The sequence below is a fragment of the Pecten maximus genome, chromosome 1 (genome assembly GCF_902652985.1).
Source record: "Pecten maximus chromosome 1, xPecMax1.1, whole genome shotgun sequence".
Classification (NCBI taxonomy): Eukaryota; Metazoa; Mollusca; class Bivalvia; order Pectinida; family Pectinidae; genus Pecten; species Pecten maximus.
In genome coordinates this window covers 23950539-23977000 of record NC_047015.1, presented here as the reverse complement: position 1 = coordinate 23977000, position 26462 = coordinate 23950539, and the positions used below count along the sequence as shown (strand labels likewise).

The following is a 26462-nucleotide window of genomic DNA, read 5'->3' as shown; positions in this document are numbered from 1 at the left end:
ATGTAAACAGCCAATTTCATAGATGTAAGGGTAGTTTCCAATTCTTCAGTGGAGCGGATATGACCGCTACATTTTTCTTTTTCTTTCTTTGTTTTTTTTTTATATGAAATTTGGATTTATATTTTTCTGTGCATTTGCTGATAACCCCGATTCCTCTGTTTTATATTTTTTTTTTCCGACAAGTTATAATTTGTACAGGTTGGTTTCAGGTGATTTTACTTTGTGTTTCACTTTTCAAAGCCACAAAATGTAAGGTTTCTTTTCTTTATTGCTTTTACATTTGAATGTACAATGTACAACATTTTATAAAACATGAATATTGAATAAAAAATATCATCACAATTCAAGTATACCACTAACAGTTACATTCATGCTATGCAAAATAATAAAAAGATCAATTTCAGTATCAGCCACTTCTGATAAACATACAACATGTACTTTAAAAGATAAGAAATACAAACTACTGAAAGGGCTTAGCAAAAAAGCTAAGAAAAAATTCATACTAATATTAGCAGCATTCCGATAAAGTTTTTTTTTCCAATTAAAAATTATTGAGTTTTAACGAGGCAATTATTAAAAGGAATAGCATTCTGATCCATCAGTTACTTCCCCTTGTTTCACTCAGTACTGATAAGCTAGGTTGATAATACATTAATAGCAACTAAAATGTTTAAATAATATATATGTATACATATTTGAAGTTGCTTGTGTTTCATAAAAGGTATTTAATTTACTGTTTCTATGACTTGTGCTAGATTAATTGATTTATACACCGACACATCAGTGTAAAGTTACATTTTGTACTGATCTAGAATTCTTTTGAACAAATAAAATTCTGTTTAAACCACACCAAGTTACATTTTACTATTTCAAATATCAAACAACAATCTGATTTATGTCAATGTGGGAATTATTTTTAAAAGTAGGTCAAATGTCATGGACAAGGTCCATTAATGTAGTACATGTGTACCAATGAAAAGGCCTTGTCACAAGGAAACCACGTCAAATATGAAAGCCCCATCTTATATTGTTAACATGCTGTGGCCAAGGCATAAGTTTTATTTAAAGTAGGTCAAAGGTCACGGTCAAGGTGGCAGGTCCGCAAACGTAGTACCAATGGAAATATTCTGTCACAAGGAAGACGCATGTCAAATACCTAAGCTGTATCCTCATTGGTATTGACACAGCACAACTTTATTAAATATCTAACCTAGCTGTCTACACACGACGTCTACGTGAACAGTATAGCAATAGCTACTCTGGATGTCAAAGACAAGCAATCAGGAGAAATGGATGTGGCACCAGCACCAGCTTCAGTGGAATGTTACAACCGCAGACAAAAATTAATGAAATGCAGTAGTGATAATGAATGAAATGCAGTAGTAATTCAATTTAGCTATGTATCAAGCAGGTTTTGAAACTTTGTTTACTTCATATATTTAACAGATTTAAACACCTAATGCTAACTAGAAATCAATCTTCACTCAGATCAGAGAAATATCATTAAATTATTAATTTCCCTTTGTTTGTACGCAGAATGCAGCTTTCTGATTGATTGAAATTTTTTTTTCACACCTCTAAAAAACGCGAAAAATGTGACGTCACAAAAACGGCCATTGACGTTGCATATTGATTTGTGAAAAAGAATCCCTTTAAAGATTAGTTAAATTGTACATAAAACAAGTTTTAATTTTGAAAATCAATTTTGAAAAATTAATTATAAGCACTGAGGTCAATTATTTTTTAATTTTATAGGGGTATGAAAAAAATTTGTTCGCAAACTTTTGTAAGAATTCGCTGCATGGATTCATACAATTTGCAAACAAATATTTTTTCATACCCCAATGAAGCTGAAAAAATTGACATCAATGCTTTAATACATGTTAATATTACCAAGCATAAATCTTTATCTTGATAAAACTTAAATGCTTCAACAAACTTGATATTGAACAGTGTGAACACATCATATCTTATGTTTTAATGGAAGAGTTTAAACATTCAATCAAAAGTCAGAGAAACATGCTCATGCAAAGTCAATGACAAAAAAAAAAAAAAAAGAGAGAGAGAGAAATTACTTTACAGACATTTAACAACTATCTTAGACCTATGAAGTATTATCTAGCATAAAAATGACTTTAATAGATAAATATCACAGGATTTCATAGTTTTATGAATATTGCTATAAAGATATTTATTCATCATCCTCATCGTCATCATCATCATCATCGTCGTCGTCATCATCATCGTCTTCGTCATCATCATCATCATCATCATCATCATCGTCATCATTGCTGTCGTCGTCATCATCATCATCATCATCATCATCCTCATCATCATCATCGTCATCATCATCGTCATCCTGTTTTGTTGACAACTTAACCTTTTTTGCAGTTGGAGCTGTAGCAAAGAAGAACCATGCATAACATTATTGAATGTTCAATTAGATACTAACTAGTCTTCCACACAATGGAATTCACTTGTTTGAGATGTTTGACCAATAAATCAAGAAAGAAATTCGTAATTGAGTTTCCTCAGAAATGCTCAAAATCTTAATAAATGAAAGAATATTAGCTGATTGAGAAAAACTTGTCACAATCAATCATTTGATTGTGGTTGGTGCTCATATCATATAAAATACTAGCATCTAGATGACTGGAATGGCAGAGTAAGCACTACCAAGGAGTGTAAGAAAAGTTTAAATACAAAAGAAAGATAATTAATAATAAATTAATTTTAATCAATCACTGATTGGATGGACAAAACTGATGGATCAGGAAATTTCAATTGATTTCCATTACTAGGGATACCATGTATATGTCAGCTCTCCCAACACCCACTAATTATATATAATCTCAGTTTATCAGTTAAACACCAATAAAGTAAAGTTTTCTTATATATAATTTTATAACATAGTGCTTTTGCTTTTCCTTAACTATACGCATAACATATATTATGAACTATTGCACGGCTAAAATGTCTATTGCACGGTAACGTGCGGACTATTGAACACCTGTGACGCTTCAGAATTTGGTCAAGTGCGAACTATTGAACACCTGCGACGTTTCGGAATTTAGTCTTACCCTTTCAAGTGTCTAAGTCACTCAGATGTCAACACTGCCAGACGACAGTCATAGCGACTTCTAAGCCTAAAGGAAAGGCAGTATATCATAGGTGTCTGTGCAATAGTCCAGAATATTTGACCCTCGGTACTAGTAATTACCAGTACATCGTGTCAAATATTCTGGACTATTGCACAGACACCCATGATATATTTGTATACTAGTGAACAATATACATATCATGGAAAATTCATGTTGACATGATGTATTACAATCATTTCACATTTACATAATTTCAAACTAACATTGCACTGTCGTTTTTTTATGTTGGCATTTACAAATATAAACAATAATAAACTATTAGACATGAAAACATTTTCCTCTATGTGTCACAATGTTAAGAGTTGCAAACAATTTGTAGTCATCCACATGTGAAATGGATGTGCCATATCTTTAGCAAGACAAATCGACATAAGTGACAGAGACAAATATATTCTTCACTATAAATACAGGCTTAGATTAGTAAGTGACCATGAACTTTGACCTTTTTTACAACACAGCTGATAAAGCAAGAGCTTGAAGAAGTACTTCCTGTAAGAAAGCACCGAATGAAGCTAAAGTTTGAACATAAACACTTTTGTTCAGATGACACGAGAATCTGAATCAAAATCTTCTCGGGCAACACAAAATGAACAAAGGGCCATACCTCTATTTAAAATTGGGGATGTACACGTACGGTAACATTAATTCATCATGCAAGTCTCTGCCCTTGAAAAAACACTGTTAATGACATACCTGGAGAACATAGTTCTCGCGCGTGTCCCACACTGAGCAAAGGGCCATTACTCTGATTTGAATATAATGATCAATACAATCCTATGTTAGTACATATATCATTGTTCTCACCATCCAGGCTGCTATCCACCTGCGGTTTCCTTTTACTGGCTGTGTTGGGCTGTCTCTTGTGGGCATACATAACTACAAGTGTTCTGCCCTCTACTATTTTCCCTTGCATTTTGTCATGTGCCAGTTTGGCAGAAGCTTCATTTGCAAAATGAACAAATCCATACCTAAAACACAACATAATAAGAATTGCCAGAAGTGATAGTATTTATGATACACAGGTAGAAAATGATAAAAGTGGATAAGCATTAATTACACATACTGATGTTTTCAAATCATGTCCAATGTTTACAAGCATTAATTACATGTATCTTTAGTGTTTGCACAAGTTAAAACAACATTGCATGTACTTACCCATGTGCACTTGTTATTTTTTTGTTTCCATTCTTTTGCTTTTTGGTGGCAGGAAAGTTAACTGATTTGGCTTTTGGAAATAACCTATGGAGATCCAGTTCTTTCCATGTGGTTGGCAATCCAGACACAAACAATAACAAAGGATCCACAGGAACTGTAATATAATGACATTATACTGTATAAATAAACATCCATTCCATATTCCAGTCGGACACCTAATAATGTTAAACCCAAGATATATTTCAACATTACATCATAAATATCAATAATTTATCACCAGAAATAATTGACTTTGTGGGATAGTATCCAGCATTAATTAAACAAGAGGCCCATGGGGCCTGTATCTCTCACCTGGTTGGATTATACTAAATGTCAAAATAATGTTCATGTTCAATTTGTTTTATTTGTCAATCTCAAACAATGCTATATATGGTTATGGTGTGGGGATCCCAACTGCTTTAAAGAAATAACGAAGTCCAGACTCTCTAAGAGTCTGAAAGACCTCAAGAATTGTTTTTAGAACATCCATTCATAACTTTATGACTAGTAGCGATTTAAAGGAAATGGCATAAGCTCATAAGGCCTTTAGCCTCTGGCCTCTGGGAAACAGTTCACCTGGTCAGTACCAACACCTCGTGAAAACAGTTTTTACTGTTGACTGATGAGGCATGAAACAACTGCAAACTGTTACACAGCCTGAACCGTTAGATCCAGGTTAGTGTCATTGAGGCTATTATCGGTGGTTTGTCAATGAGTAAAAGTGACTATTTCCAGCCAACAAGGTAAGGGGTCAGTCGCCATTAGAGAATGTGGGTGTTTATCAAAATGGTTACCAGGGGTACATTAATGCCAGCCGACCTCGACATCATAACTACCTACCATTTTGTTTGTAAGGTCTAGTGGCAGTCTCGCTTTTCGAGCCAACAAAGTCAACATGCAATTTTTTATTCTCCATTATCATTCCATTAAGTAATTTGTGGTTTTTTATTGCAGTTTCTTCATTCTTGAACCGCAAAATGGCCCATCTGTAATATAAAAAGAAGAAAAAAAAATATGTAAAAATATGAAAATCGTACATGCAAAAATAGGAAATTGTCCATCTGTAATTACAGAAATTTAAATTGTCTATCTGCAATCAAAATATGAAACAGATATCTATGAAGATAACCTTATAAATATACAATGTATTAGCATTCACAAAAACAAGAACAAAGCTTGTCATAACTAATATATAGTTTAGTAAAGGATTTTGTTTGTTTTTGTTTCCCAATATGCCCGAGTGATGAATCATAGATTTAATACACAATACAATTACTGATTATATATGCCCACACCATCACAGTTTGTATCGTACAAACCAGGTAGTCATATTGTTGGCATAATATGAAGACAAGACTTATTTTCATTTTTTTTGTGCACTAATAAGCTATACAATTATTACAATGACAAATGAATTATGTTCATAATAAATATACCCTCGCTCATTAACCCATTTTGAGGAAAATATCAATTCTAAGAAAAGTATCAGTCATTCTCCAATTCACATCCAAAAACATTGGCATTCCATCAGTCTGATTAGGTGTGTATGACTGAAGCATGAAATACAAACTAACCATCATCAAGCTATGTTGCCAGCCTCGACATAAAGAGAGGTTACTGATCATAAATGCAACACCTACCATATCATTATCACAGAGGATTCCTGGTGGTTTGTTCAGATGTGTCTGAATATCTTTATATAAAGACCTACAATGACCCCTGTGAATTTGTAGTTGCTCAGTGTTTTTTTTTATATCAATGATATGAATAACAGCCATTTTAGCATTTCCTAATGAACAATAAAAATGACATCATTTAAAATGATTGTACCTGTCACATGACTTTCATTTGTAAACACCAGGAGATAAAAATGTCCACAAAATCAGAGTCTGTATTGATGTAGCACTAATGCTTGACCCATAACAACATGGTGGTGGTCATTGTGGGCTCAAAATAGTGCCAGGCTGTTACATCCTAGATATTCTATGGGTTATTCTCTCTGTATCCCTGTAATTTACCATGGCAAAATTGAAGGCGAAATCACTGCCACATCGTTGATAAAGCCATAAGACTAGTTTGATCCTTTCATATATGCTCCTCTGTGATCTTCAAAATGAATGAATCAGCTTGGCAATAGGTCAGGTTATTAACCTGAATTTTGTCATGACATATTCTAGAGGTGCAGAGACAGATAGTGAACATAACACTCGGAGAATTTTCAACAGTTACAGCACTAAGGGTTTCATCCAACAATAATCAAATAAATAACCAAGAATTCCACTGGAAGTGGATGTGTCACCTGTGTGGAGTGTTAGGTGATTACAAGAGTAATTGCATGGAAATAGATTTTCTACCAGTATTTGTAGTAATAGTGAATCATGACTTTTGACCTTCAGACCTGAAAAGCAGTCCCAAGCAAGCACATGTGATAAGGAAGATCCACATGAAGTTTGAGTTTGACCAGCTCAAGGGAACTTTGGTTATCGCATGGAAACCTCTGTGCGGACGTTGTAGACACCGACATAGTGATACCTAAATGAGGCCCGCTTTTTGCACTCGACATAAAAATGATCATGGCAATCTAAATGACGGCTGACCACATTATTCCTCATATGTCTTTATTACAATTGATCTGTGACTGAAACGAAGTCTAGAGATATGTTTGGGCATACTGGGCAGCTCAATAGAAGGAAAGAATATATGACCTGTGTCAGAGTCAATGACTTCTGTGTTAACGTTCAGTCCACTAAGTCCACTAATGGCAATAACTGGTCTTTAATGAATTAATTAGAGTTTTAAAAAAAACCAACAGAGTAAGCTTTCTAATTTAAGCAAAACCAATTAAAATGTGCAACAAATCACTGCTTCCTTTAATAACATGTTATAAATGTGCCATGTCACATGACTTTCATTTGTAATAATGGCCACTTTAGCATGTCCTATTGAACAATAAAAATGACATCATTTATAATGATTGTACCTGTCACATGACTTTCATTTGTAAACACCAGGAGATAAAAATGTCCACAAAATCAGAGTCTGTATTGATGTAGCACTAATGCTTGACCCATAACAACATGGTGGTGGTCATTGTGGGCTCAAAATAGTGCATTATATATATATATATATGTATATCATAAATACAATAAATGTAATCTATGCTTTATTTTAATCACAGATAAAACAATAGATATGGCCATATTCATTTCTAAACTTTATAAAGGAGATCTTCATCCCAACAACTTAACATCTTCCAATTTTTTGTTCTTTTCTCTGGTAAAGTCATGTCAACAAAGAGTGGCTACAGCCTTTCTATCAGTCTCACAATTATACAGTACTTCTTCAGACAAATTACTGAAAATGAACTGTTTATTAGGTATCACAGCCAAGGGATGAAGCTAGATCACCATCTCATGATAATGTGGCTAAAGATTTAAGCTGTAAATCCAGAACAAATAAAATTAGCGAGGGAAAGAAATCAACAATATAATAACCTTATAGTTTACAGGGTTCATACAAGTTTAGTCTTACATAGTTAAAGGCCTTATTATATTATAGTATTACTTATAAAGGATTTTGCAAGTTCCATTCAGAATGTTCAAGACTATCTCTTACATCATGCATCGTACATGAATCTTATGATTGTACCTGTCACATGACTTTCATTTGTAAACACCAGGAGATAAAAATGTCCACAAAATCAGAGTCTGTATTGATGTAGCACTAATGCTTGACCCATAACAACATGGTGGTGGTCATTGTGGGCTCAAAATAGTGCATTATATATATATATATATGTATATCATAAATACAATAAATGTAATCTATGCTTTATTTTAATCACAGATAAAACAATAGATATGGCCATATTCATTTCTAAACTTTATAAAGGAGATCTTCATCCCAACAACTTAACATCTTCCAATTTTTTGTTCTTTTCTCTGATAAAGTCATGTCAACAATGAATGGCTACAGCCTTTCTATCAGTCTCACAATTATACAGTACTTCTTCAGACAAATTACTGAAAATGAACTGTTTATTAGGTATCACAGCCAAGGGATGAAGCTAGATCACCATCTCATGATAATGTGGCTAAAGATTTAAGCTGTCAATCCAGAACAAATAAAATTAGCGAGGGAAAGAAATCAACAATATAATAACCTTATAGTTTACAGGGTTCATACAAGTTTAGTCTTACATAGTTAAAGGCCTTATTATATTATAGTATTACTGATAAAGAATTTTGCAAGTTCCATTCAGAATGTTCAAGACTATCTTTTCTCTCATCCCTACCGGTATCATACTGGTCTGTCCAGGTAAAAACACATGCTTGCTGTGTGTGTATTACCTCGCTTCCGGTGTAGGATAGCCATACGCGCGCAATGATACAAAAGTAGGTCGCCGAACCGAAAGTAGATCTATCTATAGATTTGTAAACACATCGTCTGCTCCATGTGCTAGGCCAGATCTAATAATTTTTTTTATTTATGATATAAATTATGTAAAAAATCACGTTCTTTTATTGTTTTTTATTAATAAAACATGAAACTATATTTTCACGCGAAAGGACACACTAGCTTGGCCGACATCAAGTGATTTGGCTTCGCTTGCAATGACAGGGCTGCTGAAACAACGTTAGACTGTGGAAATGAATGGTTTCCTTCGTTTTTAGAACAGCAAACGTTGTTTGCATATATGGGGTATGGTAAATCGATTGGCGCTGTTCTTTTTTTATTATATGCAGTAGAAAAAAAGTTTGGATTGAGAAAAAATGGCGTCTATCTGAGAAAGCTATCGACAGATAGTGCCTATTTTTGCATATTTTAGGTTGGGGAATGAGAGAAAAATACTCAATCATATGTGGTTCATGTAGGATAGGGATATTTCACCCTCTGGGTCACAAAATGTGGTAAAACCCTCGGCGGAGCCTCGGGTTTTACCACATTTTGTGACCCCTCGGGTGGAATATCCCTATCCTACATGACCACATATGATAGAGTCTTATATTACATCATGCATCGTACATGAATCTTATGATTGAACCTGTCACATGACTTTCATTTGTAAACACCAGGAGATAAAAATGTCCACAAAATCAGAGTCTGTATTGATGTAGCACTAATGCTTGACCCATAACAACATGGTGGTGGTCATTGTGGGCTCAAAATAGTGCATTAACATTAATTTGTAGTTAGTTCATTTGACTGAAGCCACTATCTCAGAAATAAAATGAAATCTACATATATAATGAACATCAACACAAAGCATTTTATCGTCATCCTGTGATGACATGATCGAAGGCTTTATTTGGGTTTGTGAACTTTGTTACCCTCCGTGTAAAACAGAAAACACATGCTGATGGTTTTCTGGAGTATGTTTTTCAGGGGTGAATCGCTCTTATGGTAATGACTCACAAATAGTTGAATAAACTATGATCATGAAAGAAAACTCACTCTAGCTACCATTCAAACATAAATTTGATTAAATGTGCTTTGTAGATTGAAGGATGAAGCATAAAGGAGTATCATCTTAACTGTACTATTAAATAACCAACCTTCATAAAGTGGTTAATCCATCACTTTCCATATCATTTAGTATAAAAGTTAAACATTAGAGGTGGTTGCATCCAGTCTATCGGAATACTTGTTGTGTGGTGTGCATGAGTGATGGTGCCATTGTAAATAAAATCACAGATTCACCAATGAGTTTGCCTATCTATGTTACTGTATGACCATTATCTGTTGGGTTGTCTGAAAACCATAATGGCAATAATGTATCTGGATATCTTATGAATGCATGATTGAGTTATTCATTTAATCCGAATAACAGACAAGAATTCCACGGAAGTGGATGTGTTGCCTGCGGAGCAAGCTAGGAGATGAATTTTAAACAAGCAAGCACTTCCTGTAAGAAAGCAATGCATCAAGTTTGGGTTTGATTGGCCCAAGGGGTCTCAAGTTATCGCAAGCAAACTTATTTTCTATTTATAGTAACAATGACCTTTGACCTTCAAACCTGAAAAGCAATCCCAAGCAACCAGTTTTGATAAGGAAGCACTATACAAAGTTTGAGTTTGATTGGCCCAAGGGAACTCAAGTTATCGCATGGAAACAATTATGTGGATGACGATGCCGTCACAGCCATGGTGATACATATATGTTGCCTTTTTCAGTTGACACAAAAAGTGTTGTTGTTTTAATATGATAGTAACACACTAATATTAATAATGTGTACAATTATACATTCTCTGTATTGTATGAAATATTTGTCATCTGACATTCATTTGTAAAAATAGCCATTTTAGCATGTCCTATTTAACAATAAAAATGACATCATTTATAATGATTGTACCTGTCACATGACTTTCATTTGTAAACACCAGGAGATAAAAATGTCCACAAAATCAGAGTCTGTATTGATGTAGCACTAATGCTTGACCCATAACAACATGGTGGTGGTCATTGTGGGCTCAAAATAGTGCATTATATATATATATATATGTGTATATATGTATATCATAAATACAATAAATGTAATCTATGCTTTATTTTAATCACAGATAAAACAATAGATATGGCCATATTCATTTCTAAACTTTATAAAGGAGATCTTCATCCCAACAACTTAACATCTTCCAATTTTTTGTTCTTTTTTCTGATAAAGTCATGTCAACAATGAGTGGCTACAGCCTTTCTATCAGTCTCACAATTATACAGTACTTCTTCAGACAAATTACTGAAAATGAACTGTTTATTAGGTATCACAGCCAAGGGATGAAGCTAGATCACCATCTCATGATAATGTGGCTAAAGATTTAAGCTGTAAATCCAGAACAAATAAAATTAGCGAGGGAAAGAAATCAACACAATAATAACCTTATAGTTTACAGGGTTCATACGAGTTTAGTGTTACATAGTTGAAGGCCTTATTATATCATAGTATTACTTATAAAGGATTTTGCAAGTTCCATTCAGAATGTTCAAGACTATCTCTTACATCATGCATCGTACATGAATCTTATGATTGTACCTGTCACATGACTTTCATTTGTAAACACCAGGAGATAAAAATGTCCACAAAATCAGAGTCTGTATTGATGTAGCACTAATGCTTGACCCATAACAACATGGTAGTGGTCATTGTGGGCTCAAAATAGTGCATTAACATTAATTTGTAGTTAGTTCATTTGACTGAAGCCACTATCTCAGAAATGAAATCTACATAATGAACATCAACACAAAGCATTTTATCGTCATCCTGTGATGACATGATCGAAGGCTTTATTTGGGTTTGTGAACTTTGTTACCCTCCGTGTAAAACAGAAAACACGTGCTGATGGTTTTCTGGAGTATGTTTCTCAGGGGTGAATCGCTCTTATGGTAATGACTGACAAACAGTTGAATAAACTATGATCATGAAAGAAAACTCACTCTAGCTACCATTCAAACATAAAATTTGATTAAATGTGCTTTGTTGATTGAAGGATGAAGCATAAAGGAGTATCATCTTAACTGTACTATTAAATAACCAACCTTCATAAAGTGGTTAATCCATCACTTTCCATATCATTTAGTATAAAAGTTAAACATTAGAGGTGGTTGCATCCAGTCTATCGGAATACATGTTGTGTGGTGTGCATGAGTGATGGTGCCATTTTAACTAAATCACTTTTACAAGGATCTGATATTCTTCATGATTCACCAATGAGTTTGTCTATCTACATTTGTATGTTACTGTATGACCATTATCTGTTGGGTTGCCTGGAGACCATAATGGCAATGCTGTATCCGTATATTCTATGAGTGCATGATTGATTTATTTTATCCGAATAAACAGAAAGTGACGTTGTTATAATATGATAGGAACACACCAATATCAATAATGTGTACAATTATACATTTTCTGTATTGTATGAAATATTTGTCATCTGACATTTATTTGTAAACAACAGCCATTTTAGCATTTCCTATTGAACAATAAAAATGACATAATTTAAAATGATTGTACCTGTCACATGACTTTCATTTGTAAACACCAGGAGATAAAAATGTCCACAAAATCAGAGTCTGTATTGATGTAGCACTAATGCTTGACCCATAACAGCATGGTAATGGTCATTGTGGGCTCAAAATAGTGCCAAGCTGTTACATCCTAGATATTCTATGGGTAATGCTCCCTGCCTCCCTGTAATTTACCATGGCAAAATTGAAGGCACAGTCACTGCCACTTTGTGGATGAAACAAAAAGACTAGATCCTTTCATGTACATCAGACAATCTCGAGGTTAACATATCATTAAATTGGCTGGCTTTGAACTTGGTTGTAGCTCCTATGTCATCTTCAAAAGAAAGGAACCAGCTTGGCGATTGGTCAGGTTATTTCCCTGAATTCAGCCATGAGATATTCCAGAGAGAGAAAGACAGAGAGAGAGAGACCGAGACAAAGAGAGAGTGACATAACACCTGAAGGAACTGTTAAGGAACTATCAATAGAAACCACATCATACTCAATGTCCATTGTAAATGCACAAGTATTTCAATATAACTGGAGCAACAGTGCAACTGGACAGTAACTTACCTTAAATTTCCATTTCGGCTGCCAAGATAGGGTTTGGTTAAAACTTCTAAAACATCTTTTGTTAATACTTTTAAATCTTCCACCTTTGTTTTAGTAGGGAAATTTTTCACAAACAATGACCTTCTGTCAAGAACATCTGAAAAGCAACCATGTGGTAGAAAATAAATCATTACACATCATGTACATGACAATATTCTTGTTATGCAAAACAGGTTCCCTGAAAAGTTTTATCAATAAGACAATTATCTTAATCAACTTAAATTCAATATTAACTGAAAACTGTCACTCATGGAATATATAAAATGAAGCTGGTTCTATAACCACAAATTAAACTGTAATATAAATCAATATACATTGTAGCACAACATACTCAGCCAGGGTTGCCACCTTCAAAAGATGCCAAGGTGGGAGATTTAGCGTGACAACATTTTAACAACATAAAATTGTGTTTGTGCAGTTATTTTCATCACATAGTACACAAAATTGTTATATCAGTCATACGAGATAAAGAATTAAATATCTTTAAATACACATCTCGATGTCATATGGTAGGTGATATTAAAAAAAAGGTGATTTTGTATTTCATTTTAAATGATCAGCTAATCATTATCTTAAAATATTAGTGTAAACTCAAGCAAATCGAGATATGCTTATTCAAATACTGACCCAAAGCAGTTACATAAACATGCATTTATTTAATATTATTACAGGAAATTTTATTTTATTTTTTATTCTTTTTTTTAATTTTTGGTTTTGGTCTAACTGAAGATTTGTTAATGAATACATCCATTTCATTTCTTTATATATTTTTGTATTTTTCTCTCTTTTTTTTATTGGTTTTTAATCAACTCCCTCTCTTTAAACATGATATAAAAAAATCTGGAATTTCTATAGTGGCTTCGGACTACTATTACCCAATCAAAGATGGCAAGTCTGTACAAATGTCTTGTTACTGGACAGTAAGATGTTTTCACATTCATATCATTTTCATGTGAGTAAATCATTGGCAATCATTATAAGTGTTTGTTGTTGAAGTTATGGCCTTTAATTATTATCATAAACATTATCAATTAACCATTTGATTGCTTAAACGACCAGAGGGTCCGATACTTGACGCATGGCTGATCCAAGTCCTCCGAGCCAGGCCTGACTACGACTAATTATGTTAGACTAATTGCCTTCACACCTGCTGTGAGTACATGAACAAGCCATGAGGTTCCGATATTGTCTCGTACCATGTGAGAGAGGTCTTCATGGGAGAAAGCTTTGAATATCGTGCGTTTCCCACAGAGGACGTGAGAGGTGGCAACCCTGCATACTGATGAAAATATATTCAAACAAAGTTTAATGACTACATCAATGAATATACATGTATATATACACATCATGGAAAAGATTTTGAATCAAAAAGAGCCATGAGCCAGTTGAGTCGTACTATTAGTTGTGTTACCACTTATATAACATGGAAATAATCAAGATAGTACAGGTGTATATATGTATTTCACTCAACACAATGATACTGTACCTTTCCAGTCAATGTCCTGTTTCTTCAGAGAGGTATTTGTTCCCACTGAAAAAATAAGTTTAAAAAGTATTTTACAAGCAGGCCTGCCAATTCTCAGAGACGGAGTTATCTGCTCATGTCATATCCATGGAGATCAGGTTCACTAAAATTTCAAACAACACATCATCTAAATGCCATCGAAGTTCAACACTTTCTAACAAGTAGAGTATAATTTGAAGTTGTTAAATCTGCATCTTTTGTATCGATTTTGCATTTAACACTCATTTGGATTTAGTTAATTGCAATAATCTAATGCAATGTTTTTGGCATTTAAGCCTGAATTTAGATTTACTGCCAGTGAGCCCTATCTGGCGCCTGAATTTAGATTTACTGCCAGTGAGCCCTATCTGGAGCCTGAATTTAGATTTACTGCCAGTGAGCCCTATCTGGAGCCTGAATTTAGATTTACTGCCAGTGAGCCCTATCTGGAGTCTGAATTTAGATTTACTGCCAGTGAGCCCTATCTGGAGCCTGAATTTAGATTTACTGCCAGTGAGCCCTATCTGGAGCCTGAATTTAGATTTACTGCCAGTGAGCCCTATCTGGAGCCTGAATTTAGATTTACTACCAGTGAGCCCTATCTGGAGCCTGAATTTAGATTTACTGCCAGTGAGCCCTATCTGGAGCCTGAATTTAGATTTACTACCAGTGAACCCTATCTGTAGACGATAAAAGTGTAACACAGCTGCGATCAATACCAAATGTATATCATCCCATACAATTGTTTTTTCTTTTTTTTTGACAGCTCTGTTATAAAGAAGGCGGAGCTTCAGAATCTCAATGAAACTGCCTTGTTGAACAAGTGTGTCTTGTGGTGTACAATTTTTTTCCACAAGGGGAGAATTTGGATTTGTGGTATTTGTACAAATTACAATATCTGTATGTATGAATACAAAATAAATCAGCTTGAATAACTCAAGTACGCATGCATGACAAACTTTTTTGAAAGCAATGCCTAGCAGGTCCCTATATAGATGTGATTATTAACTGAAATTACATTTAAACATAATTGAACACCAAACTCCATCTGATCAAGTACAGCCAATCACTGCCACCGTAACATGAGAGGATGCAGCTTTCCGATCATTCAATACAATAAATAGAGTCAGTACATTCAATACAATAAATTATGTTATGGTAGTAAATACTTTCACCATCCCCAGATAGCGCTCAACAGCAGCAATATGCTAAATGAAAATTTGGTAAAGGTAATGTTGGCATACAAATTATTGTTCTATCGATGAGTACACTGAAAGTAAAGTTTACCAAATAATAGAACATATAAATTACAAAATGTTAATTGTATTAATATTATACATCTGTAATATGAAATGAATCTTTATACGCAAGATTAGCATTTCATATAGGAGACTTAGACTCATGAAAAAACCAAAAGAGCCTTCAACTTTTATAGCCAGACTCCAGAAAGAAGGTAACGGAAAGATATTAATCTTCAGATGTTCAGCAAATATCTGTGAAGACAATATTTAATCTGACTGACTTGAAATCAACAATTTAGTTAAGATATCAACAATGCTTTCTCTTTTGTGACATCACAATTTAATATCATACCTTTCCAGTCTATATCCTGTTTCTTTACAGATATATTTGTTCCAACTGAAAAACAAAACAAATGTTTTGAAGTTTAAAAACAGCTTCATAGTCATGTATTTATAAGTGTTTAATTTCCAGCAATATCTATCACACTAAATTAGCATTGATGGAACTAAATACAGCAGATTTAGTGCAGAAAGATTCCTTAAAAGCAATGAACAATATATCCAAAAGATTTTAAAGTTCCTGAAGTAGTCCTTGAATTTCCCATAATCAATGAATCATTTGTTTCCGTTTACCTGTATTTTCTTTGTCTTCCTCTTCATCATCCTCTTCCTCCTCCTCTTCATCCTCCTCGTCATCTTCATCATCTTCATCCTCATCCTCGCCATCATCAAAGTCATCACTCTCCATGTCTAATTATGAGTAATAAACAAATTGAAATGAAATTGTAAAGTCAGCTATCAAATTATCAGGACGCATATTCGTCCAAATTGAACTCTTTAATAGCTATTCATTTTATAATTAGTATTCTTAGTTGAAGATCACTGTAAGAGATGCTATTGACTTGAGATCATTGTTAAAGATGTTTTTGAGTTGATCATTTTTATGTTTTTGAGTTGAAGATCATTGTTAGAGATGTTGTTGAGTTGATGATCATTGATAGAGATGCTATTTAGCTGACGATTACTGTTAGAGATGTTATTGAGCTGATGACCATTGTTAGAGATGCTATGTTTTTGAAAACAATTTTTTTTTTTAAAGAAAACATTTTGGATGACAAAGGACAGAGTTAACAGTACAATATACTTTAGTTTCTGCATGAACACACATCTTTGGTAAGTCTATAGTTGACTGGGGAAACAGTTCATCCGGTTAGTACCAACACTGAGGGGAAATAATTGTTTTGACTATTGACTGAATCAGATGTAGTGATATTAAAGGTATGAAACAACTGTTGTGTTACCCGAATAACCCAAAATAATCAGATATAGGACATTTAAATAATGGAAAGGAAACCTCGTCTGGTATGTCCACAAACTCTCTTGTAGCAGGCATACTGTTTAGCGGCATTTGCAATCAGAAAGACACTTTACTATATTCATTTGAATGCTAACCAACAATTTTGGCTGTTGACCAGCTTATGATTTTCTAGTAATTTTTCTGGCAACAGTTGAAAATACTAAATTTATATCTAACACAGACAGTCGGGTATCAATACATACCTATGTCATCATCGTCCCCTTCTTCACCATCATCTAGTCTTGTGGTGTCTTAAAGAGAAATAAGTTGGAAAATCAAAAATGTATAAATCAATATTATCATGTAAGCATATTTAATTGGTATATTCTAAAATTCCCTATATTAATTGCTGTGTTTGATATTGATATAGAAATAGTATAATGTCTTTTCATAAGACATATTCACATCTTTTGACCTGATAACTCTATACAAGAAAATATTTTTTTCTTTTTACAAAGTAACATATTGGAGTATGTGTGTAAATATGGCTGTAATAACTTACTTGTATTTTCCGTGTCACTATCAGCATCACTATCATCAGATTCTACCACATTCAGTTCCTGTTTCGGAGACAGTTTTTTAACTTTTACCACTGGTGTTTTTGTCTTTGGAGTTTGCACCATATCACGCGATTTGCCTTTCAGTGATGGAGTTTGCACTTTAGGAGTTTTTATATTTGGAGTTTGCACTTTAGGAGTTTTTGCTCTTGGGTTTGGAGTTTGTACTTTAGCTGGAGTTTTCGCAGTTTGGTTTGGAGTTTGAACTTTAGGAGTTTTTGCTCTTGGGTTTGGAGTTTGTACTTTAGCTGGAGTTTTCGCTGCTGGGGTTGGAGGTTGAACTTTAGGAGTTTTTGCTCTTGGGTTTGGAGTTTGTACTTTAGCTGGAGTTTTCGGTGCTGGGGTTGGAGTTTGAACTTTAGGAGTTTTTGCTCTTGGGGTTGGAGTTTGCACTTTAGTCGTTTTTGCTGATGGGTTTGGAGTTTGCACTTTTGCTGGTGTTTTTGCCTTCATGACTGGGGTTTCCACTTTTGCAGGTGTTTTTACTTTTGGGTTTGGAGTAGATCCCTTTGCAGCAGACTTTGTTGTTCGGTTTGGGGTTTCCACTTCAGCAGGAGTTTTTGTCTTCAAATTTGGTGTTTGTGTCTTGGGTGTTTTTGCCTTAGCATTTGGAGTCTGTTCTTTTCTTGCTGGTGTGTTTTTTCTACCTATAAGTTAGCAAAGATAATTTTCAGAACAAACCTTCATTTTTTCGTGTCCATCGATTTTTGATTAGGTTACTCTTTCGATATTTAGCACACAAATGAACATAAAATTGTATTCAATACAAACTACAGAAGCACTTATCCCTAATCAATATTTCAACTTAACAGGTTTCTTGTTTTACAAACTGTAAATTAGTAAAGGGAGATGATCAGTACATCTAATTCTTTCTAAGGTATCTAATACATTATGTACCAATGATCAATAACTGATCCATTGATACTACAGCTATAAATACGATGTATCTGTGAATCATCATATACCTCATAATAAGTTAATATGATACTCACTTTTCACTGTTCCTGCATTTTCAGCATCCTAAAAAAAAAATGAAACTGTCAAAAATCAAACTTCAATGTATAAAGAATGCTTTCATTGCAAATGGTTGATTACTGTAGGAGGAATTTTGTCTTCAAATGTGGTTGAAATAAAAAAAGCTCTGGTCAAAGCAATCATTTCATATCAAAATGAACTAAGAGCAAAACTTTATTTCAAACATTATAATTAATTTCAGAAATATTACACAAAACAATAGTGTTATGAAAATGAGAAAGGAGCTAATGGCCAAACATTAATTAATGTAATCATGTATTACTGATCAATCTGACACTGTCCAGCTCAAATTGTGCATGCTACTGTCCTTGTCTAAATCATACAGTGACATCACCAATAGCAATTACATTTGATGTTTGAATATCTATAAATAAACACAAATGAATATACCTGTCCTGTCTGTCTACCAAAGAAGAGTTTTTTAGCAAGAGGTGCATCTGCCTGCAATGCAAAATCATAATAATATATCTTTGGAAATTTCCTTTTTCTTTTACAACACACTATATAGGGGTATCTCATATTCTGTCACTAATGACACAAATTAATTAAAACTCTTAACTTTGTTCGAATAACCAATCATACAACCCAAATACAAACTGTTCTACTTCATAAATATGATATCGGACATCCCTAATCAGTTGCTATCAACCTTTAACACATTCTCAATATTGTTGACAATCATTTATAAACAACTATTCAATAAGGAAGATGGGAGATTACCACTTCAACTTTTAGGAAAAATTACCTCATCATCATCTGCCTGAATTAATGCATGTGCCCTTCGTGTTGTAGGAGCAGATCTTGGTGGTTGTAGTCGTGCGGTATTTTTGGGTGCCACAGGAGTCTAAAATGATAGTTGTACAACCGTTCAAAAGTATATACAAAATGTACCAGTTAAGTGTTAATGGTAGCCAATAATACAAGGCCATCCAGGTTCGATCCCGGCTGGCTGCACATTACTACTCCTTCAACTTTTACAATAATTAGCAAAAGAGGTGCGGATATCCGTGGTTACACGGGTACAAGACAACACATGTGTGACCTAGTGCAGTGAGTACACCCCGTTACATATATATACCGTATTTGACCTAATAAGGGCGCCCCTACCTTTTTTCAAGGAAATGAATCTTTGACAAGAGTGTCAAAATGGTGTTCAAAAGTAATAATTCATGTGAAATGTTTTGCTACTTTATGTGTTCAATTTTCTTCAGCAAATTAATTAACTGGAACACAAGTTTTCGCCACATTTTGTCTATTCCTTCAGATGACATGTCAGTGCAAAGAGCACCCGAAACTAAACACACATACAAATAATAACTTACCATCTTTATTTGAAGACAAAGTAAAAGATTTCATTCTTTCATTGTTGATAAATAACTTTTGTTCAGAACAGAAAGCTAGTAAAAGACATTGTAAATCAATTATTAGGTCGAAGAAAACGATGTCCGATATGATCTGGGAAATCACCTGTGTCTATAAATAGAACACAAAAGAGTTCCATTTGAACATAAATGGTGGAACACACGTTCTCTGGTCTAAAGATCAGCTGGCATGGTTTACAAGTTTACAGGAATATTCAAGTGATGTTTAAGCTTAATATATGATAATGAACAGATATCTTCATCTGGAATATTTTTGTGACTGAATATTTTACCGTTTCCACAGCCTGGGGTATTCTGCTATAAGGTATAGTCTGTTTCAAAAAACTTCAGAATAACTAATCTTAATAAGGGCGCCCCCACTGTCAATTACCTGCGCCCTACGCCCTTATTAGGTCAAATACGGTATGTAAAAAAAAAATCGGAAATTTGGATAACTTCAAAGGATGTCAGCAAAACCCGAGACTGTAAAGACTTTTAGAGGGGGTTCCCAACCTGATCATTTCACTCATATGTAGATCAACCATAGAATATGGTTATCATACCTGTAACATGTCAAAACATGTATTACTAACAGAGGATTATGAAAAACCAACATTACAAAAATTATTAGCGATATATGTAGCAGGCCAGGTTTTAATTGTAAATACTGTACATAGATGTACAGCGTTTTCATTTAGAACCGGTCGCCGGCCAAATTGACCGGTTAGAATGGTGTTTTGGCCGGTTCAAATGACTTAATTCACTTTTTTAAAAATGTCTAAAAACATATTATCGTAATCCTCAGATACATGTATACCTGTTACTATTCATTTGTAGCCTTTTACAAATATTTTTCATTGAAAACCCTGGATGTATGGTCGCCTTCTAGCTTCGGGCTAGGGGGAATTTCTCTTTAGCTCAGTTGGTAGAGTGGCAGACCAGTAAGCCGAGGGTCGGAGTTCGATCCCGGCTGGCTGCACACTACTACTCCTTGAACTTTTACATTGGTGCCGCAGACCACTCCTAGTGAAAGCAAGAGGCTTCCTTGGAGAAAGAACTTGGGATGGTGTGTTCGGTGGCGAACACATTTGAAGGAGGGAGTAGTGTAGCAGGCCGGGTTTTAATTGTAAATACTGTACATAGTTGTATGGTCGCCTTCTAGCTTCCGGCTAGGGGGGGGGGGGGGGGGGGGGGATTTCCCTTTAGCTCAGTCGGTAGAGCGGTTAACCAGTAAGCTAAGGGTCGCAGGTTCGATCCCGGCTGGCTGCACACTACTACTCCTTCAACTTTTACAGCTATAATTGTAAAAAATTAACTTGAGGCTACCTGTAATTGGTAAATAGTAGCGGCTTTTGGCATTCTCACAAACAATATTTCCATGTTTATTATAATTATAATGGATGCAGACAAATGTAAGCATAGTCAGTCAATTATATGTGAATATATATACAATGATAAAGCAGAAATATAGTAACCACAGGTACTTGGGGTAAGAAATTATATTTGTATATATATACTATATAGCCTCGTGAGTCTATTTTATATTGTAATACGAGGCAAAATAGTATATATATACAAATATAATTTCTTACCCCAAGTACCTGTGATAGTAACACCTAATAAATGTTTCTGGATGAAGTTATAGTTAAAGTTTATTATTTCCGTACAGTCCTAAAGCAAACAAACCAGACGACATATTTTGAAATGTATATTTCGTTCAATGTGGTTATTTTTTTAAAAAGCTTCCATCATCAGTTTCTAACTTATCACCGAGCTGGTACACTAATCTGCACACGTACCGAGAGTTACACAGTGAATATAGTCTCAAATAGCTAATCTACTGATGAAACCAACATTTTAATTGTTATCAACTAAATTTAACAATCACAGTGCATGTCACCAAAAGACACGCCAGATAGCCCATAAGTTACCTTAGCTCTATTCTTCCCTTTCGGTGGCATTTTGCTCGTTCCACGTGTTTGTAAATTTCAATATACACGTGGGTGCATATATAAAGCTAGGACAATTGTTTCGAATATTAAAACTTAAACTAATATTTTCAAAGTAATCGTCACATCCGAATATTTTCATGACATACTTTTCAAATATTGATATTTCTATACATTGTGATGAAATGATGGCTCACTAGTCTATAATACGAAAATTACTCAAATATGGAGATTTCGTTAGAAAGAAGGAAGACGGGTACATACTAAAGCCTGGAAATTGTTCTAACACGGACTGAATACCAGTCGTGTCTCCCATCCCCAAGCATCCATGTACGTCCCTGATTAATATCACCAACCCATGTGAAAGGGCTAAACAAATTTGAGAAACCTTTTTAATCTATCTATATCTTAATACGTTGTAGTACCCGATTCCGGTTTTAATACAACAGTAGAGAGAGGGAGGGACTATTAGTATGTGAATGCGTTCTTGAAAGCCTTCAATGATGGGGCACACTATTTCATCATGTAGATGGTTCCACTCTATCACTGTGCGTAGAAAAAATTAATTCTTGTTCGGCATAGCCGTATAATTTCTTTTTACCCCGGATATGACGCGACAGGTGGCGTTACTGGTCAAGATGAAGTATGTGATTGGTCAATGTAGCGGTAAATGCAAAATGCATATATGCAGTTAAAAACGAAACAAAGTTAAGATTTAATGCAAACTGAATAAGTGGATGAATCTTTTGAAATGACGCATTAACAAAATTATATTCCTGATTCAAACTGATATATATAATTTTGTTATCCTTGCTGAAACGCATTAGATCGTTACTTTATTTCACCAGCAGTTTTACATTATAACCACCAGCATGCCGTTTATCTTTTTTAAAGATATTTCTTGTTTTCGATTATGTTCGAAGTAATGTAGTTTTCGAAATACTTAGTTTTGAAACTTCTCTTTGGGTGTTGCCTTGTTAAGTATTCGTCTGGGGGTATGTATGATAGCATTCTGTCAACTTTTTTGTACATGAAGATTTCTCTTTGTTGCACATGCTTAGTCCGAAGAGTTCAAGTGGGAGTTTCGGGTCCTCTAGCATTCGTGTGACGCATCCTTCCTCCTTGTTCATATATACAAGTCGCTGGCCTCTTTCCAGTTTGCCAATTTCTTTTTGGTGTGTGGGTCCCAAATCATGGCGCCGTACTCAAGGAGGGAACGTACCAGGGATATATACATGCTGTTTTCTTGCACAAGTATAGACAGTGTTTGAAATCGCGTTTCTTTTTAGGAAGCCAAGCGTCGAGGCTAGCTCTTTTTATAATGCTCAAAATGTGAGTGTTCCCTTTCAAATCGTCCGAGATAAATAGTCCGAGGTATGGGTTCATATTCGCTTTGATTTTATGCATTTCCAGAACGGCTGGTTGTTTTTGTTTTCCAGACCTTCTATGATAGTTTAGTTGATGAAATTCCATATTCTGCTTTCCGAAGTTGTCATTTGCATTCTTTTTATACGTATCTATATAATTATAATATTATAATTTCACTCACTTTCCGCACTCACAAGCAGCCCTTCAGTCTATTATAGACACATAATATTTTATCAACTTCCGCATGAGCCTCAATTACTTGATCAAACAGTAGTTTTATATAGTTATTTACACCTAAACCCAATTATATGATTCAATAAGTTAAATACATTATTGCCAATTGTATCAACTGAAAAAAATACTGTACAAAGTTTAAACACAATCACGAATCGCAACAAATACCCCTTTACTAGGTACTTTACATGCGACGCCTTCTCTGTTTAAACCCCTATAACATAACTAAAATCATAACAATATACATGTTTTATAGGGAGGGTAGGGTGGGTTTTTAAAGACAATTGGTATACAATGAGTTTCCGTCATGACCCCTCACGATTCCAAAGTAAAGTGAAAGTAAAAATTGGAAGGACGCTACTCGAAAAGGCGCCTATAAATGGTAGCCGAAATGAAAACACTATGCTAATGAGGGGTCACCCTACGTACAGTTGAGTGTAAGCTAACCTACTAGTGCACTACATTTAAACTACAGCTAAACTAGTAGTGCACTACATTTAAACTACAGCTAAACTAGTAGTGCACTACATTTAAACTATAGCTAAACTAGTAGTGCACTACACCCTAAGAGGTGATGAACAGCAAATCCCCCATACAGGTAATGGGTAGTACCCAAGGCTATCTGTGATTTTTACCTGTACTGTATATATAAGACTATCTAGTAGTTATATTCAAAGTGTTATTAAAAAGGTTTTTGAAGTTTAGCTTGATGTTGTATTTCAACCTTTCTATTCTTGTTAATTATACACTGTAACTAAGTTAAGACAGATTTACATTATAAATCCTTAACTAAGTTAGATTGTTCAAGCCAAGTTTCATTTATCTTTTGGTACTTTATATTTTGTATTGATTAATCAGTTATATATTTCACATATTTAATTCCAGTAATTTTGGTTCCATCACAAGAAAGTATATAATTAAACATGTGAAAACAATTATCGTTACTTGAACATTTTCAATTTGATACATTTAATTTATATTGTAGTTTAATTTCAGATTTAATTAAGCAGCTTATTCATAATTTCATTTTTGATGTGATATCATGCTTATTAAAACCTAATTCAGCCCATAATATATGTTGTACATTCTATGTGTATACATACAGTGCTTAAAGTCAAAAACCTGAACGCATTAAGAAATCAAAGATTGATTTAACATGTAAAGAAAGAGATTCTTTGAATGTACTGGTAATTAAGTGATCATAACAGTTCTACATTTCAAAATTTTAAGTGTATAAAAGGTATATACATGTACCTGGAATCAGATCCAATATGTTAGATCTTCAAAGTATTAGATACCTGCATACGGGTACATGTACAGAAATTTCATCTATTTCAGTAAAGGAAGGTGTATTACAAGGGCTCATTCCCCGAACACCAACTCTGGTAAAGACAAAGGAAGATGTTATTGTAGGAAGTTCTTTGAAGTTTAGTTATAGTCTGTTTCAATATGAAATACTCAGGTAAAAACAAAATAGGGTCAGCTCAGGTATATGAATCAGATAAAGTTGTCTAAATTCAAAGCACTCTCATCTAGATTATTTTACTCGTAAAAATGAAATGACAATATTATCTCAATATATCTATATAAAATATATATATAAAAAAAAAAATTCAAAGCACTATGCCTAACTATATATTTTACTATTGATAATGACAATATCATATTAAGATATATAAATAGAAAATAAATAAAATTGTTTTCTAAATTCAAAGCTCTAATTATAGATGCTACTATTAATAATGACAATATCTGTTAACGATGAAATTAACGTTGACTTGTTCGTTCGCTATTCCGTGTATGATGAACAAAAAATATTTCTACTAACTAAACCTGAAACAGATACACACATGAATATTGCTCTACAAGAGCTGATCTATAATGTAATTACATGTATATGGTAATCTTATCAAATCTGGAAAAAGGCATTATAGCGAGTTGAAGAAAACTTTTGTACTGATCAAACCTGGAACAGATACAACTTTACAAAAATATTACAATAGTTTTGCAGTAGGCCTAACTGATCTATATTGTGTTATATAATAGTTAGGGTTAATATTGCTTTCCAGTAAAAAGTATGAATTTAAGATTCCGTAATTATGCCAATTTGAATGCTAATTTAAATGTTGATAATCAGATATATATAATATTTGCATCATAAATGAAAAATGATACAAGGTTGAATTTGCTGAAATAATATAAAAGAATGTAAATTAAACAATCACATTAAAGTACTTTTTTTTCTAAATATTTACATTAAATCTGAAAACAAGCACAAATTAAATCAATAAGACGCTAAATTTAATAAAATTAAAATCCAACGATACAATTGATCTACAATTCAAGATTCAGTAAATACATATGTATGCCAAGATGTTGATAATTCAAATATCGAAGCAAAATATGATGATTTTCCAAAGCGTGCTTCAGTTTTATACACTATTTTTTGAAACAGTTTGGCAATCATTAACTTTCTGATCAGCTAAGTTGATTTACCTGTGTTCTGATTTACATGTGTTCTGATTTACCTGTGTTCTTACACTGAGGATATTTCTGTAACAGACTATAACTCCCTATCAACACACCTTAACCCCTATGTAAACACCCCACCCTCACCAGAGTATGTTACTTTGAAGATCTAACATATTGGATCCGATTCCGGGTACACGTATTAGGTAACACAGAATGAGACAATGGCCTGAGGGAACAATTAATGTCATTTAGTTATGAAATACATATACTAGCAAATTTGGGGAGGGGCAACAGTTTTACATGTTCATGGTTAATTTTCCTCTATAGAGTTACCTGCTAACAAATCATATTATATACACATGTGGATCATGTGGACCTTAAGCCAAAGTTTTTTTTACAGTTCACGCTTACAT

General features: G+C 33.9%; 1 protein-coding gene across 1 annotated transcript; it reads right to left on the bottom strand.

The window, feature by feature from the left end:
* Positions 1 to 250: 250 nt before the first annotated feature.
* LOC117322154 (neurofilament heavy polypeptide-like) lies at positions 251 to 22055 on the bottom strand. Its single transcript, XM_033876955.1, has 14 exons — positions 21958 to 22055; positions 19411 to 19509; positions 19056 to 19106; positions 18623 to 18650; positions 17576 to 18277; positions 17277 to 17324; positions 16350 to 16466; positions 16069 to 16113; positions 14458 to 14502; positions 12933 to 13068; positions 5196 to 5341; positions 4317 to 4470; positions 3966 to 4129; positions 251 to 2397 (listed from the first exon to the last, which is right to left on the bottom strand). Exons 1-14 carry the CDS (start codon positions 21985 to 21987, stop codon positions 2192 to 2194), a joined length of 1971 nt encoding a protein of 656 aa, XP_033732846.1. The 5' UTR covers positions 21988 to 22055; the 3' UTR covers positions 251 to 2191.
* Between the last annotated feature and the right edge of the window lie 4407 nt (positions 22056 to 26462).

What these genes read in the sequence shown, in the direction of transcription:
- LOC117322154 (XM_033876955.1), bottom strand. Translation starts at nt 21,987, where the DNA reads ATGCCACCGAAAGGGAAGAATAGAGCTAAG. An exon ending in AGCCGAAATGGAAATTTAAG is followed by an intron (nt 5,342 to 12,932) that starts GTAAGTTACTGT and finishes TTTATATTACAG; the next exon opens with ATGGGCCATTTTGCGGTTCA. An exon ending in GGTGGATAGCAGCCTGGATG is followed by an intron (nt 2,398 to 3,965) that starts GTGAGAACAATG and finishes TCTTTGCTACAG; the next exon opens with CTCCAACTGCAAAAAAGGTT.